This window comes from Jaculus jaculus, chromosome 4, assembly GCF_020740685.1.
Source record: "Jaculus jaculus isolate mJacJac1 chromosome 4, mJacJac1.mat.Y.cur, whole genome shotgun sequence".
NCBI classification, from domain to species: domain Eukaryota; kingdom Metazoa; phylum Chordata; class Mammalia; order Rodentia; family Dipodidae; genus Jaculus; species Jaculus jaculus.
This window is the reverse complement of record NC_059105.1, coordinates 155,779,914-155,797,812: the sequence shown is the minus strand read 5'-3', so window position 1 is coordinate 155,797,812 and position 17,899 is coordinate 155,779,914. Positions and strand designations below refer to the sequence as shown.

The following is a 17,899-nucleotide window of genomic DNA, read 5'->3' as shown; positions in this document are numbered from 1 at the left end:
GAATGCAAGGAATTATTTCAATTTTCCTGAATTTGTTAAGATTTGCTTTGTGTCCTAATATATGGTCTATTTTAGAGAATGTTCCATGTGCTGCTGAAAAGAATGTATATTCTGCAGCCTTTGGATGAAATGTCCTGTATATATCTGTTAGGTCCATTCCTTCTATGACCTCATTTAGTCCAGATGCCTCTCTGTTTATTCTTTCCCTGGATGACCTGTCAATTGATGAGAGTGGGGTGTTAAAGTCACCCACCACCACTGTGTTTGGTGTTATCTGTGACCTTAGTTCTAATAGTGTTTGTTTGACGAATTTGGGAGCCCCCATGTTAGGTGCATATATGTTTAGGATTGTAATGTCCTCCTGTTGTAGTGTGCCCTTAATCAATATAAAGTGACCTTCCTTATCTTTTTTGACTAACTTCGGACTAAAGTCCACCCTGTCTGATATTAGGATAGCAACCCCTGCTTGTTTTCTAGGCCCATTTGCTTGAAACACCGTCTTCCAACCTTTCACCCTAAGATAATGTCTATCCTTTGTAGAAAGATGAGTTTCTTGGAGACAACAAATTGTAGGATCCTGCTTTTTAACCCAGTCTGCAAATCTATGTCTTTTCGTTGGGGCATTGAGACCATTGATATTAAGAGATATTATTGAAAGGTGTGTATTTATGTTTGCCATTTGTGTGTGTGTGTGTGTGTGTGTTACTTGTTCTACCTGTGCTCTCTTCTGTTAACTGGTATTTGAGTATGGCTGGTTTTTTCTAGGTTCCTTATATGTGTGCTTTTCCTTTTGTTCAGCATGTAGGATTCTATCAAGTATTTTCTGTAGACCTGGTTTTGTCTTCAGATACTCCTTTAACCTGCTTTTGTCATGGAATATCTTTATTTCTCCATCTATTTGGATGGATAACTTTGCAGGATAAAGTAACCTTGGTTGACAGTGGTTATCTTTCAGAACTTGGAATATATCACTCCAAGCCCTTCTGGCTTTAAAAGTTTGTGTTGAATAATCTGCTGTAATCCTGATGGGCTTGCTTTTGTAGGTAACTTGATTTTTCTCTCTAACTGCTTTCAATATTTTTTCTTTGGTTTGTGTGTTTGGAAGTTTGAGTATAATGTGGCGAGGAGAGTTTCTTTCTGGGTTTTGTCTGGCTGGGGTTCTAAAGGCTTCCTGTATCTGTATTGGCACCTCTTTCCCAATTTGGGGAAAATTTTCCTCTATGATTTTGTTGAAGATGCCTACTATGCCTCTGGAGTGGAGTTCTTCTCCTTCTACTATGCCCTGAATTCTTATATTGGATCTTTTCATAGTGTCCCGAATATCTTGAAATTCCCACTCATACTTTTCTATAAGTTTGTCTTTCTCTTTGTTGGACTGCATTAGGTCTGCCACCTGATCTTCTAGCTTAGATATTCTGTCCTCTCCCTCATCCATCCTACTGGTGAGATTTTCTACAGAGTTTTTTATTTCATTAACTGTGTTCTTCATTGCTAGTAATTCTGACTGGTTTTTCTTTATTATTTCTATTTCTCTATTTATGTCTTGTATTGCCTTCTTTATTTCATTAAATTGGTGTCCTGCCTCTTCTTTGATTCCTTTGATTTCCTCTTTGATTTCCTCTTTGATTTCTTCTTTGATTGTTTTCATGTGTTCTTTGACCTCTTTGAACATATTTATAATTATTCTTTTGAACTCTTTCTCAGGCATTTCCTCTAACTCTTTCTCACTGGAGGACATTTCTGATGCATTAATACTTTTAGGTGGATTTATATCGTCTTGCTTTTTAGTGTTTCTTGTGTTATAATGTATATATTTTTGCATCTTCGATTAAGTTAATGCTTGGATTTTCTAGCTAGCTGTGTATTCTTAGCTGTATCAATTGATTTGATGTAATATATTTTCAGGGTAGGACCTTAAGGTATTAGGTGTGGCTCTTAAGACTCTCAGAGTATCTACAAAGATGTTCTTAGGGGTTGAGTTTCCCTGCTATAGGAGTATTCAAACAGGCTAAGTGGAATAAAATACTGGTAGATTCTAAAATTTAACTAAACACTGTACACATTCCATCAAAAACAGCCCCGAGTATGTATGCAAGAGTAGTTATTATAATGACCAGATCCTCTATCAATAAAGAGGTTTAGATTTCTGGTCTGTTGAGGGATCCAAGTCAGCTTGTGACCAAGTGAGACCCTTCCCTGGTGCAATCCCAGTTACCTTGGGTGATTGTGGTCTCAGTCAAGTTGCTGCCTGGGTCGTCGGGCTGCTGTTCTGATTTCTGGAGCTGGGCACTTGCTTTTCCTACGGGGCAAACTGAGCCACTGCTGCCGCCTCTGCTGCTGTTGTAGCTGCCACCCCCGGAGCCACCACCGCTGCTGAAGCTGCCGTTGCCGTGTCCACCGCCGCTGCTCACCCCGAAGCCGCTGTTGCGGGATCTGCCACCGCTGCCGCTCCTGGGACCGCTGCTGCTGGGGCCACTGGTACCGGTGCTGGAGCCGCTGAAGTTGCTGCCGAATTCTGCTCCTGCTTGGGTCCCGCTGTCAGCCCAAGTTGGCGTGGCCGGTCCCGGGCCGCTGCTGTGTTCGCTGGAGCTGGGTTCAGGCAGCGGGGGAGGGGAGGGAGCTGCGGCTGCTCTGGTTGTATCGCTTCTCCACGTGTGCTTTTACCTCGCGGTCTGCTCCTCCCTCCGTTGCTCGCTGCCGTTCTCCCCTCACGTTTCCCGAGTTGCGGAGAGCGCGGTGTGAGGGGAAAATCCCGCACCTGGCTTGTCCTGCGGCTCGAGCCGAGAGTCCGGCGGTTTTCTGCCGCTCCGCAGCTGCGGCGGGTGGCCGAGCCATCCCGGAGCCACTGTTCCCGCCTGTGCAGGCTCTGGATGCTCAGGAACTCTTCCACTTCTCCGCTGCCGCCTCACTTTCCTATACACCTCACTTTTTAGTAAAAGTGTGTATTTTGCTGAGGTTTTTTTTTGGTCTTTTTCCCCCCTAGGCTGCTTTGGCGTGGTACCTACGCCGCCATCTTAACGGGAAGTCCTCCCTTTCCCTAACATTCTTTTTTATAAAGTTAAAACACAATCTTTTTGTTTGTTTGTTTGTTGCTTTTTTGAGGTGGGGTCTCACTCTAGCCCAGGCTGGCCTGGAATTCACTACTTAGTCTCAGGGTGGCCCCAAACTCATAGTGATCCTTGGACCTCTGCCTCCAGAGTGCTGGGATTAAAGGTGTGTGCCAGCACAATGTTTTTAACAATCACATTTTTAAAATATTTTATTTTTTTATTTATATATTTGAGAGAGAGGGAAAGAGGCAGGTAGAGAGAGTAGAGAAAGGATGGGCATGCCAGGGCATCCAGGCACTGCAGATGAACTCCAGACACATGCTACCTAGTACATCTGGCTTACGTGGGTCCTGGGGAATTAAACCTGGGTCCTTTGGCTTTGCAGGCTAGCATCTAATTGGTAAGCCATCTCTCTAGCCCAACAATCAATTTTTATTTCACTTTTGAAAAGCATATTTTATTTTTCTTTATGAGAGTGAGGGAGGGAGAATGGGCATACAAGGGAGAGAGAGAGAATGAGCATGCCAGGGCCTCTAGCCACTGCAAACAAACCCCAGACGCATGTGCCACCATGTGCATCTGGCTTACATGGGACCTGGAGAATTGAACCTGGGTCCTTAGGCTTCACAGGCATGCACCTTAAACACTAAGCCATCTCTCCAGCCCTCATTTCACTTAAATTTTTTTTTTTATCTATTTCTTTGAGGGAGAGGGAGAAAGAGGCAGATAGAAAGGGGGCGGAGAAAATAAATGGGCATGCCAGGACCTCAGCCACTACAGATGAACTCCAGATGCATGCACCACCTTGTACCTCTAGCTTATGTGGGTCCTGGTGAATCAAACCTGGGTCATTTAGCTTTGCAGGCAAGCACCCTAACCAATAAGCCATCTCTCCAGCCCTAAAATATTTTATTTTTATTTATTTATGAGTGAATGAAAAAGAGAATGGGCACACCAGGCCCTCTAGCTACTGCAAATGAACTCCAGACACATGTGCCACCATGTGCATCTGGCTTATGTGGGTTCTGGGGGATCAAACTTGGGTCCTTAGGCTTCACAGACAAGCCCTTAACTTTTGAGCCATCTAGAGTCTACAGCCCTCTTTAAAATTTTTTATATTTTATTTATGTTGGAGTTAGAGAGAATATGAGAATTTGAATTGGCACACTAGTACCTCTTGCTGATGCAAATGAACTCCAGATGCATGTGCCACTTTGTGCATGTGGCTTTATGTGGGTTGTGGGGAATCAAACCAGTGTCGGCATGCTTTGTAAGCAGGTGCTTTTAACCAATGAACCCTCTCCCCAGACCCAAACAAGTCAGTTTGTTGTACTGGATTCGATTCAGGTGTACACACATGCTAGCCAAGTGCTTTAGTACTGAACTACTGCCCCAGTCCTCATTCACAAAACTTTTCTCAAGTTTGAAAAGAACATTTTTTGTTTATTTGTTTTTTTGTGGTAGGGTCTCACTCTAGCCCAGGCTGACCTGGAATTCACTATGTAGTCTCGGGAAGGCCTTGAACTCATGGTGATCCACCTACCTGTGCCTCCCGTGTGCTGGGATTAAAGGTGTGTGCCACCACACCCGACCTAAAAAAAAATCATTTTTTTTTGAGAGTCTCATGTTGCTCAGGCTGGTCTTGAACTCACTATATTGCCAAGGATGGCTCTGAACTTTTTATCCTCTACCGCCCCAGTGTCATGCTGGTTTATACAGTGCTGAGCAACATTTCCAGCCCATTTATATATACATGCATGCATACACACATACACACACACATACAGACAGTTGCCCACATTTGGCCATTTGGGAATTGTACCTTAAAAGGCAGATTCCAGCTTCTTTTAAAACAAAAATGAGAGTACCTGGCAACTTTAGGTCTGTCTAAAATGAAAGTATGCCATCTGCTCTCCACATTGTTGAGATTAGCTTTGTAGGCAGGTTTGATCAAATCACTTGATTTGCACGTCCTTGATATATGCTGTTTTCAGATTAAAATCCCAAACTCAAAATGTCACTTCTTGGCCCAGTCTGTCTACATGGCAATGCCAAAATCATTGTTTTCCCACCCTTTCCTGGCTTTGATTACTACTCAGCCAGCAGTTGCCAAAGCAGCATACTTCCTAATGCCAGAGCTGGTTTCTCTTCCTCTTTTTCCTGGCTCACTCGTCAAAACTGCTTTGTTGGGCATTGTTGGAATTCACATTCAGAAGGCTGAAGCAGTGGGGCTTGGAGAGGGGATCAGTGGTTAAGGCACTTGACTGCAAAGCCCAAGAACCAAGGTTCAACTCCTCAATACCTATGTAAGCCAAATGCACGAGGTGGCACATGAGTCTGGAGTTCGTTTGCAGTGGCTGGAGGCCCTGGTGCACCCATTCTCTATATATCTGCCTCTCTCTCTCATCAATTAAAAAGAAAGAAAAGAAAAGAAACAAAGAAAAGAGGCTGAAACAGGAGGATCTGGAGGTCAACTTGTGTTATGTAGCAAGACACCATCTCAAACAAAAAAGAAAAACCCCAGCCGGGCATGCTGGTGAGTTCAAGACCACCCTGAGTCATACATAATGAACTCCAGGTCAGCCTGGGCTAGAGCAAAACCCTACCTCACCAATACTCCAGAAGATCTTCCCTCAGAGTCTTTCTTCTGCTCTTCTTTTGTGATCCCAAAGCAACCTGTGCCCTTCAACACCAACAGGTTTTTAAATTTCACACACACACACACACACACATATATACTTAGTTTTTTTGAGGTAGGGTTTCATTCTTCAGTTTCAGGGTGGCCTCGAACTCATGGTGCTCCTCCTACCTCTGTCTCCTGAGTGCTGGGATTAAAGGTGTGAGCCACCACGCCCGGCTCTAAAAAAAAATATATATATATATGTATGTATATATGTATAATATTATATATTTATAATATATATTATATATATACATATATAATATATATGTATATATATTATAGGAAGTAGGTATCCCAACCTCAGTGGAAGTGTCACATACTCACAGCGTGGGTTGACATATTTATTCATGAGAACCTTGAGCCACAAACATCCATTCTCACTGTATCCAGAAACTGTGAAACTATGGAAGAAAAGTCTGATGACCCCAGGAAGCACGCTTTCTTTAGAACCATTAATTTCCCTCGCCTGGAAGCAGGTCCAGCTAAACTCTCATTTGCAGTTTATACCAAAGACATGAATGACATCGCAGATTTCTCTGAGGTCCTGGGGTTAGAATTTGATGACCAAGAGAAGAAGATAAGTTCTTTCTCTCTGTCTGTCTGTCCTAAGATATTTTGAGAGAGAAAAAGAATGGGTGCTCCAAGGCCTCCAGCCGGCCGCCACAAAAGAACTCCAGACGCATGGTCCACCTTGTGCATCTGGTTTACACGGGTTCTGGGTAGCTGAACCTGTGTCCTTAGGCCATCTCTCTGGCCCCACTAACAGGATTCTATGTATGTATGTATGTATGTATGTATGTATGTATGTATGTATGTATGTATGTATGTGTGTACATGGTAATTTATTAATTTATTGAGAGAGAGAATGTGCTCGCCAGGGCTTCCAGCCACTGCAAAGGAACTCCACACACATGCGTCCCCATGTCCAGCTGGCTTACATGGGTCCTGGAGAATCGAACCGGGATTCTTTGGCTTTGCAGGCAAACGCCTTAACCTCTAAGCCATCTCTCCTTCCCCACCAACAGGTTTTTTTTTTTAAAACAAGTATAGACTGAAATGAAGTGAACCGAATATGGAAACAGCTTTAACTTCCCAATTTAGCCTTTAACTGAGTCGTTCTCCCGTAGTGACGTGTAATAAGAGTGCACCGGCAGAGTCCTAAGACTCTTATTTGACGGAGCTTCGGACCCTGGTGGCCGCAGGCCAGCGGGGAGGGAAGCGGCCACGCACGCGGCTGGGTAGCTCGCAAGGGCGAGTCCGACCGCGCATCGCGTAGGGCGGTGCCCGCCCGGAGCGCCGCCTGGACGGACCTCTCCCAGGGCTTGCTGGGAGTTGTAGTTCTCGGAGCCGGAAGTGGGGGTGGCGCCGGCAGAAACTGCAGCTGAGACTGCAGTCCTTGTAGCTGACGCCGCCCGGGCGTTCTTCCGAGCCCACCGGCCGTGGGTGCCGCCTCTGCCTGGAGTAGTCTCGGCGCTTCCTGGCGGACGGAGCGGAGAGACCCTGTCCATCAAGGAGGGGCCCCTGCAGTCCCCGATGCGGCCGGAGGGCGCGGGGATGGACCTCGGCGGCTGCGAGGAGCGCCTGCCGGAGGAGAGCCGGTGGGCTGCGAGGGCAGGGAGGTGGGCGCCGCAGGGTGGCCGGGGGCTCGGGGAGGCTTGGCAGGGCTCGAAGAGCCCGAGGGAGAGGCCAGGCGCGACGGGTCTGAGAACAGCCACCGCGGGTGACTAGTTTGGGAAGAATTTCCGAGACCGTCAGGGCGTGGGTGAGCAGGAGGTGGGGAGCGCGGTTAGAGGGGCTTGGGGAGGGCGGGTAGGATTCGTTGAGGACCCGGGAATAGCAAGGAGCGAAGCTCAGATGCCACATGCTGCAGACTGAACCTTTAGTCGGGGAGAAAAGCGCCGAGGCGCCCTAGTGAGCTTTCATAGGCCTGACTCTGTAGATGGGAGCAGGGACAAGGTAGGTGCCCTGCCCTGAAACTTGTGACAGCAAATGAGACCAGTATTAGGAGAGTGATGTAAGAATTTGCGCGAGCAAATGTTTTAGGTTATGACTGGCCTCGGAAGGTGAGGCAGGGAACGTGGGTGAGCACGTGAGGAGGGGCTGTGGATGAAAAGTCACTGATTGCACTCAGTGTGGACTTGCTGATGAGAACCGAAGTTGTGTGCAAGCCTTTGGTTGTTCCTGGATCCCTGACGAGATAGATCCCTCGGTCATTACATCTGAAAGCCTCCCTCTGTGCAGCTGTTGTCAGAAATTAGAGGATTTAAGACTTTGAAAACTACTTTGGCTGTACAATCAGTTGGACTGTCTGTAGAGGTGGGATTCCCTTTTAGGGTTTGCATCATTAATAACTGGAGGTGGAGATCAGCGATAGAACATTTACTTCCTAGTATGCAGAAGCATTTGCTTCCCTCCTCAGCACCCTAAGAACAGAAACATGTCTTAACCTTTTTGTTTTGTTTTGGGTTTTTTTTTAAGGTAGGGTCTCTCTCTAGCCCAGGGTGACCCGGAATTTACTATGGAGTCTGAGGGTAGCCTTGAACTCACAGCGACCTTCCTACCTCCGCCCCCTGAGTGCTTGGATTAAAGACATGCACCCGACAGACTCTCTTTTTTTTTTGTTTGTTTGTTTTTCTTTTTTTAAAATTTTTATTAGCATTTTCCATGATTATAAAAAAAATCCCATGGTAATTCCCTCCCTCCCCCCCACAGACTCTCTTAATTTTTTTTTTTTTTTTTCCTGAGGTAGGGTCTTACTCTAGTCAGGGCTGACCTGGAATTCACCACATAGTCTCAGGGTGGCCTTGAACTCATGGCATCCTCCTACCTCTGCCTCCCGAGTGCCAGGATTAAAGGTGTGTGCCCCCATGCCCGGCTTGTCTTAACTTTTTAATAGAAACAGGGGCCAGGCTGGGTGGCACTTCACACATGTGCCACCTTACGCATCTGGCTTTTCGTGAGTCCTGGGGAATAAAGCCTTTGTAGGGAAGAGCCTTAACCACTAAGTTATCTCTCCAGCCCCCCCACTTGGATTCTTTTTTGTTTTTTTTGAGGTAGATTCTCTCTCTAGCCCAGGATGACTTGGAATTCACTGTGTAGTCTCAGGGTGGCCTCTAATGTACAACAATCGTGCTACCTCTACTTCCTAAGTGCTGGGATTAAAAGCATGTGTCATCACGCCCAGCCAAGAGTCTTTTTTTTAACTGGCTTTAAAAAATAAATTTTTGGGGCTGGAGAGGTGGCTTAGCGGTTAAGCGCTTGTCTGTGAAGCTTAAGGACCCTGGTTCGAGGCTCGGTTCCCCAGGTCCCACGTTAGCCAGATGCACAAGGGGGCGCACGCGTCTGGAGTTCGTTTGCAGAGGCTGGAGGCCCTGGTGCGTCCATTCTCTCTCTCTCCCTCTATCTGTCTTTCTCTCTGTGTCTGTCGCTCTCAAATAAATTTAAAAAAAAATTTAAAATATATATATTTTTTATTTATTTGGCCAAGGGAGGGAGGGAAGGAGAAAAGGAAGAAGGGAAAGAGAATGGGCACACCAGGGCCTCTAGCAACTGCACGTGTGTATCTAGTTTACATGGGTAAGTACTGTGGAATCAAACGTGGGTCCTTAAACTTCGCAGGCAAGTACCTTAACTGCTAAGCCATCTCTCCAGTCCAAGAAAGTCTTTCTTGACATAGAGAAGTAGTTTCAGATATGATGGTCCTGAACACCTCAGGTCCAAAGACTAGAGGCAAATAAAGATTTTGCTGCTTTTAATGGACTTCACTTTTTTTTTTTTTTTTCTTTGAGGCAGGGCCTCACTCTAGTCTAAGCTGACCTGGAATTTACTATGTAGTCTCAGGCTGGCCTTAAATTCCCAGAAGTCCTTCTACCTCTGCTTCCCGAGTGCTGGGAATAAAGGTGTGTTCTTTTTTTTAAAGCGTATATGTTTGTGTGTGATGTGCATGCATGCATGTTTGTATGTGTGCGGGTGCACATGCTTGAGGGTGTGTATGGAGACCAGAAGTCAATGTGTATGTGTGGTCTGCCTCAGTCTCTCCACCTTATTCTCTTTTTTGAGGTAAGCCCAGCAGACTGCCTTTTTAAAATATATTTATTTATTTATGAGAGGGAGGGGGGGATAGAATGGGCACATCTGGGCCTCTAGACACTGCAAACTAACTCCAGACACATATGCCACTTTGTGTATCAAGCTTTATGTGGCTACCTGGGAATCAAAATCAAGGTCCTTATACTTTGCAGGCAAGCACTTTAACTGCTGAGCCATTTCGCCAGCCTACATTCGAACTCCAGATGTTTGTGCTCCCTTGTGCACATGTGCGACCTTGTGTGTTTGCATCACTGTGTGTCTGACTTATGTGGGACCTGGAAAGTTGAGCATGAGCCCTTAGGCTCCTCAGGCAAGCGCCTTGATCACTAAGCCATTTTTCCAACCCTACGCCTTTTTTTTTTTTTTTTTTTTTTTTTTTGGTTTTGCAAGGTAGGGTCTCACTCTAGTGCAGACTGACCTGGAACTCACTATATACTCTCAGGGTGGCCTTGAACTCACAGTGATCCACCTACCTCTGCCTTCCAAGTGCAGGGATTAAAGGCATGCACCACCAGCTACTTTCTTTTCTTTTTAAAAAACCTTTTTTTTTTTTTTTTTTTATTTGACAGAAGGAGGGAAGGAGAGTGAGAGAGAATGGGTGTGCCAGGGCCTTCAGCCACTGCAAACGAATCCAGATGCGTGGGCCACCTACTGCATCTGGCTAACATGGGTCCTGGGGAATTGAATCTGGGTCCTTGGGCTTTGCAGGTAAATGCCTTAATCACTAAGCCATCCCTCCATCTTTTTCTTTAAGGTAGAGTCTCTTGCTAAACCTAGAGCTCACTGGCTAACACAGGCTAGCCAGTGAGCTCCAGGGACTCCTTTTCTTTGCCTCCCCAGCAGCAAGATTACGGTGCAAGTCTCAGCATTTTTGCGTGGGTGCTGCGAATCTGAACTCAGGACCTGACGCTTGTGCAGCAGCACTTTACTCACTGAGCCATCCCCCTGTCTGCCAGGAATCCACTTTGATGAGGGCTCTGCTGAACAAAGCCAGAGTAACAGAACTTTGGAGCCCGAGGTTTTGAATAATGTGTATTAAATGAAACTGAACATTTTACTTCCCTTTTCCACCTTTCAGTTTCATCTAGGTTTATTTGGCTATTTATTCTTTCACGGATGTCTGTAACATGTTTCATGTAAAAGGTACCCTGAGCCGGGCCGTGGTGTCACATGCCTTTAATCACGGTACTTGGGAGGCAGAGATAGGAGGACTGCTGTGAGTTCAAGACCACCCTGAGACTACATAGTGAATTCTAGGTCAGCCTGGGCTAGAGACCTCAAAACACCAAAAAAGAGTAGCTGGGTGTAGTGATGCACGCCTTTAATCCTGACACTTGGGAGGCAGAAGTAGGAGGATTGCTGTGAGTTCAAGGTCACCCTAAGATTACATAGTGAATTCCAGGTCGGCCTGGGCTAGAGTGAAACCCTACCACAAAAAGCACACACACACACACACAAAAAAAAAAGAACAAAGAAAAAGGACAGGGAGAAGGCTAACAATGGCACCAACTTGACTGTATTCACTGAGTACAAAACTAATAAAAAGTAAATAAATTGGGCTGGAGGGATGGCTTAGCAGTTAAGGCGTTTGCCTGCAAAGCCAAAGGACCCAGGTTCGATTCCCAGGACCCACATTAGCTAGATGCACAAGGGGGCGCACATGTCTAGAGTTCATTTGCAGTGGCTGGAGGCCCTGGTGCGCCCATTCTCTCTCTCTCTCTCTCTCTCTCTCTCTCTATGTCTCTATCCTTTTCTTTCTCTGTTAAATAAATAAATAAGTAAAATTAAAAAAGAAAAAAGGTACCCTGTAAAGTCTACAAAAGTTCAGGGTTATTTGATTTTCTTGTATTGCTTCTTTGTGGAGCAGGCTAGGTCAGATATTTAAGTTCAGTGTTTTCTTTTTTTTCCCCATTTAGCTGGAGCTGCATTAGTTGCATTAGTTGTCTAATTTATTTAGTGAACACTTGTTTGTCTGCTGGGCAACCTTACAAACTTTAACTTAATGGTGTTTTTTTTTTTGGTTTTTCAAGGTGAGATCTCACTCTAGGCCAGGCTGACCTGGAATTAACTATGTATTCTCAGGGTGGCCTTGAACTGTTGGTAATCCTCCTACCTCTGCCTCCAGTGTGCTGGGATTAAAGGTGTGCACCACCACGCCCAGCAATTTACTTAATGTTTTAACAATCATATCAGGTAGATATATGATTATCATTTCATAGATGAAGCTGAGATAGGAACAGGTTAAATAAATTGCCATGGTCATAGGATGAGTCCCTGGTGGGACTGGAATTCTCACACAGGCACTTAAAAATATTTATTTATTTATTTGAGAGAGAGAGAGAAAGAGGCAGAGAGAGAGAGAAAGAGAGAGGAAGAGAATGGGTGCCCCAGGGCTTCCAGCCAGTGTGAACGAACTCCAGATACATACACCCCTTTGTGCATCTGGCTTATATGGGTCTTGGAGAATCAAACTGGAATCCTTTGGCTTTGTAGGCAAATGCCTTAACCGCTAAGCCATCTCTCCAGAACTCCCCCCCTTTTTAAGATTTATTTTTATTTATTTATTAGATACAGAGAGAGGGAGAGATAAAGAGTAAGTAAGAATGGTTGCACCAGGCCCTCTAGTCACTGCATATGAACTCCAGACACATGTGCCACCTTGTGCATCTGGTTTACATGGGACCTGGAGAATTGAGCCTAGGACCTCAGGCTCTCAGGCATGCACCTTAACCACTATGCTGTCTCTCCAGCCTCCCTCCCCCTTTTTTTAGGTAGGGTTTCACTCTAGCCCAGGCTGACCTGGAATTAATTCACTATGTAGTATCAGGCTGGCCTTGAACTCACAGCGATCCTCCTACCTCTGCCTCCCGAGTGCTGGGATTAAAGGTGTGTGCCACCACACCAGGCTTCCTTCCCCCTCCCCCTTTTTTTTTTAACATATATTTTATTTGCTGGGCATGGTGGCTAAGGCCTTTAATCCCAGCACTCGGGAGGCAGAGGTAGGAGGATCGCTGTGAGTTCAAGGCCAGCCTAAGACTATATAATGAATTAATTCCAGGTCAGCATGGACTAGAGTGAGACACTACCTCGAAAAACCAAAATATATATATATATGTTTGTGTGTGTGTGCATGTGTGTATGTATATTTATTTTATTTATTTATCCAGGCACTTTTAATATCTATACAATTCTGTCTTCCATTATGTTCAAGTGGCAAATCTACAAGATAGTATTAAATTTTACACTGCTCTGTCCTTGTCATTTAAGCCAGTAGGACAGCTTGTTCACAGGTATCTTTTCTTGTTAATTACCATTTTATACTTGCCTCTTAACTAGAAAGCTTTAGTCAAAACAATTTCAGCAGTGGGATTTCCTCCTTAACATCACTCAAATTATTGTTACAGAGCTACCCTCTGTTGGTTGTAACTCGTAATGTGTATTTAATGAGGCCTCATGGAGCTGTTGGCCTCCTCAGCTGCAGACAGCATTAGTAAGGGAGTGCCTTGTGCCTGAGAATTGAGACAGTCTGGCTTGATCACTGCAAATGTAGTAAACTTTCTATGGCCACGGAAACACCCAGTTCCAAAAGCCTTTTTAAGCAGGACAGACACAACTTTTTTTTTTCTGATACTAATTTTATTATATTAAATTAAATTAAATTTTTTCTCAACTTTTTAAACATTTTCTATGATTATAAAAAATATCCCATGGTAATACCCTCCCTCCCCCCTTTTCCCCTTTGAAATTCCATTCTCCATCACATGCCCTCCCCATCTCAATAAGTCTCTCCTCTATTCCAATGCCATGATCCTTCCCTCCTTTTTTGATGGTCTTGTGTTGGTAGTGTCAGGCACTATGAGGTCATGGATATCGAGGCCATTTTTTGTCTGGAGGGAGCACGTTGTAAGGAGTCCTACTCTTTCTTTGCCTCTTACATTCTTGCGCCACCTCTTCCGCATTAGACCCTGAGCCTTGGAAGGTGAAGACACAACTTTTTACTGTATTTTCTGAAGGTAGTTGAAATAATGAAATGTGAATAAAGCTTTACAGCCACCTGAAATCTTTTATGTTCTCTATCAGTTAATAGCATTTTCCACTCAATCAACCAAGTTAGACCCCCTCAGAGCAAAACTTTGTACTTTTAGCTTCATTTCCCACATCCTAAAACTATTTGATCCCTTGCTTATGTGCTGTTTTTTTTTTTTTTTTTTTTTTTTTTTTTTTTTTTTGAGGTAGGGTCTTGTTCTAGCCCAGGCTGACCTGGAATTCATTATGTAGTCTCAGGGTTGCCTTGAACTCACAACAATCCTCCTACCTCTGCTTCCTGAATGCATTTACCACCACGCCTGGCTTGTGATGTGTGTGTTTTTACTACTTTTTATTTTTATTTTATTTATTTATTTGAAAGAGAGGAGACAAGAGATGTGGATAGAGAAAGAAAGAATGGGTGCACCTGGGCCTTCAGCTGCTGCAAACTCCTGACACATGCGCCACCTTGTGCATCTGGCTTACATGGGTCTTGGAGAATCAAACCTGGGTCCTTTGACATTGCAGGCAAGCCCCTTAACCACTAAGCCATCTCTCCAGCCCTGTGTGTTTTAACTTTGTCAAGTTACTGAGTCCTGCATGAGTGAGGCATTAGTCTTTGTGTAAGAATTCAATAAAATAGTGAGCTCAGCTGGGCGTGGTGGCACACACCTTTAATCCCAGCACTTGGGAGGTAGAGGTAGGAGGATCACCGTGAGTTCAAGGCCAGCCTGAGACTACATAGTGAATTCCAGGTCAGCCTGGGCTAGAGTGAGACCCTACCTTGAAAAACCAAAACATAAAATAAAAAAAAAAAAAATAGTGAGCTCAGGTTCTCACAGAATGTCTGGTATGTGCCAGAGTGCAGTCATTACTTCCCCACAGTCTGTTTTTGTTGAAGCAGGCTGGGCATGTCGTCCTGGGGTGATTATCGCGGAGGCAGGGCTTGCTCTTCCTGTTTCCATGGCTCCTCTGTCTGACTGGGACATTGGGGACCGGCATTGACTTAGCTTCAGGTTCACCCTAGCATGTTGTATATCATGAGTGCCTGTACTGTTTTCCATATATGGGCAAGCAAAGTGCCACAGTGCTTTGGGATGATATTTATCTTCCCCAGGGTTTCCTTAAATATGGGTTTATGCTATTTACAGTGTTGTATAGTAGTTAATAAATAGTTGAAAGAACGGACCTTTTTTTTTTTTTTCTTTTGAGGTAGGGTCTCATCCTAGCCCAGGCTGACCTGGAATTCACTCCGTAGTTACGGGCTGGCTTTGAACTCATGGTGATCCTCCTGCCTCTGGAGTGCTGGGATTAAAGGCATGCACCCCTATGCCTGGCTTTTTAAAAAATATTATTATTATTATTATTATTATTTATTTATTTATTGGTTTTTCAAGGTAGGGTCTCACTCTCGTCCAGGCTGACCTGGAACTCACTATGTAGTCTCAGGGTGGCCTCAAACTCACCTACCTCTGCCTCCTGAGTGCTGGGATTAAAGGCATGAGCCATCACACCCAGCTAATATTTTATTTATTTACTTATTTGACAGAGAAAGAGGGAGAGAGAGAATGGGCATGCCAGGGCCTCCAGCCACTGCAGATGAACTCCAGACGCATGCGCCCCCTTGCGCATCTGGCTACTGTGGGTCCTGGGGAATTGAACCTGGGTGCTTTGGCTTTGTAGACAAACACTTTAACCACTAAGCCATTTCTCCAGCCTTTTTTTTTTTTTTAATAATCTATAAGTATAAACACTAACCTTAGTATTGGCAGTGTATGTATAGGAACAAAAGCAGAATTGTGTGTGTGTGTGTGTGTGTGTGTGTACATGCTAGATTTAGCAAGAGACCCTGTCTTAAAGAATAAGGTGGAGAGACTAAGGAAGACCACGCATACACATTGACTTCTGGTCTCCACACACGTCCTTACACTCATGTACCCACACACATATGAGCTTGCGTACATACACACCATACAGAGGCATATACATTTTTTAAAAAAAACGTGAATTGAAGAAAAGCGGCAGATAGAGAATGAGTGTGCCAGGGCCTAACTCCAGATGCATGCGCCACCTTGTGCATCTGGCTTATGTGGGTCCTGGCGAATTCAGCCTCCCACTGGGGTCCTTAGGCTTCACAGGCAAGCGCTTAACCGCTAAGCCATCCCGCCAGCCCCAAGCCTTTTGATTCTGCTAAGTCTCTCATCTTTTTTTGCCCATGTACTAACTACCCTGGTTTAGAAAAGGGTCTTAGTGGGTTGTACTCCTCAAAATACAGGACTGTAGACTACTTGTATAGGCATTGCAAGAGAGAAAAAGTTTACAAAGTACAATGCTGTGAGGTTTTTATTATTATTATTATTATTATTATTATTTTAGTCTTTAAAAATTCTTTTTTTGTTTGTTTGATTTTTTGAGGTTGGGTCTCACTCTAGCCCAGGCTGGCCTTGAATTCACACCTATCCTCCCTCTGCCTCCCGAAAGCTGTGATTAAAGGCATGTGTCACCATGCCCAGCTTCGTTTTTCTTTCTTTTTTTTTTTTTTTCCTTTTTTAAAATATTATTTATTTATTTATTTGAGAGCGACAGACACAGAGAGAAAGACAGATAGAGGAGAGAGAGAGAATGGGCGCGCCAGGGCTTCCAGCCTCTGCAAACGAACTCCAGATGTGTGCGCCCCCTTGTGCATCTGGCTAACGTGGGACCTGGGGAACCGAGCCTCGAACCGGGGTCCTTAGGCTTCACAGGCAAGCGCTTAACCGCTAAGCCATCTCTCCAGCCCTCGTTTTTCTTTTCTTTTCTTTTTTTTTTTTTTTTGGTTTTTCGAGGTAGGGTCTCACTCTGGCTCAGGCTGACCTGGAATTCACTATGTAGTCTCAGGGTGGCCTCGAACTCTCGGAGATCCTCCTACCTCTGCCTCCCAAATGCTGGGATTAAAGGCGTGTGCCACCACGCCCGGCTCTCGTTTTTCTTTTTTAAAAAATATTTATTTTTGTTTATTAGAGAGTGAGAATGGGTGTGCCAGGGCCTCTAGCCACTGCCAAATGTCCAGACGCATGTGCTACCATGTGCATTTGGCTTATGTGGGACCTGGAGCATCGAACCTGGGTCCTTAGGCTTTGCAGGCAAGCACCTTAGCCAGTAAGCCATCTCTCCAGTCTTTTTCTTTTCTTTGTTTCTTTTTTAAAATGAGATTGAAGGTGGGGGAGGAATTGGTACACCAGGGCCTCCAGCCACTGCAGTTGAACTCCTGGTGGGTGAGCCACCTTATACACATGTGCGACCTTGTACTTGCCTCACCTTTGTGCGTCTGGCTTACGTGGGATCTGGAGAGATCAAACATGGGTCCTTAGGCTTTGCAGGCAAGTACCTTAACTGCTAAGGCATGTTTCCAGACCAATTTTAGTCTTTACAACTTTAGTCCTGTCAGAGTTGAGTCTTGTACCCAAGTGAGAAATTAATAAGGGAAAGACTGTTAGAGTGTGGAGCAGGAAGCTCTGGTTTTGATGTTCTTTGACAAGCATGATCAGCTCGGGTTAATAAAGTTAACTCACCATTGATGTGTTTGCAGGAGGGAGCATTGGCAGTTGCTGGGTAACTTGAAGACTACAGTGGAGGGTTTGGTGTCAGCCAACTGTCCCAATGTCTGGTCTAAGTACGGTGGCCTGGAGCGTCTTTGCAGGGACATGCAGAGCATTCTCTATCATGGGCTCATCCATGACCAGGTATGTAGATCTTTTTTTTTTTTTCCTAGTTGTCTGAGTCACTTGTAGGAAAGAAACAGTTGCATTAAGCTGGTTTGGCAGGGCCAAGATGAAGGCCACTAATCTGTGAGTTCTTGAGGGCAGAATTGATACCCAGTATCTCTCTCTTTCTCTGCTTTCCTTCCTTACCTTTTTTTTTTTTGGTCTCACTGTAACCCAGGCTGACCTGGAATTCACTATGTAGTCTCAGGGTGGCCTTGAAGTCACAGTGATCCACCTACCTTTGCCTAACAAGTGTTGGGATTAAAGGTGTGTGCCACCATGCCTGGCCACTCTTTTTTTTTTTTAAT

At 44.9% G+C, this 17,899-nt stretch overlaps 1 protein-coding gene across 4 annotated transcripts in view; it reads left to right on the top strand.

The window, feature by feature from the left end:
* The first annotated feature begins 7,103 nt into the window (after positions 1 to 7,103).
* Rubcn (rubicon autophagy regulator) overlaps positions 7,104 to 17,899 on the top strand; it is a 58,592-nt gene continuing 47,796 nt past the window's right edge. For all 4 annotated transcript variants that reach the window (XM_012952003.2, XM_004671714.2, XM_045147575.1 and 1 more), the window contains exons 1-2: positions 7,104 to 7,331; positions 17,417 to 17,570. In XM_012952003.2, the coding sequence (XP_012807457.2) occupies positions 7,267 to 7,331; positions 17,417 to 17,570 (219 nt within the window). In that variant the 5' untranslated portion in view covers positions 7,104 to 7,266. The remainder of the gene's footprint in view (positions 7,332 to 17,416; positions 17,571 to 17,899) is intronic.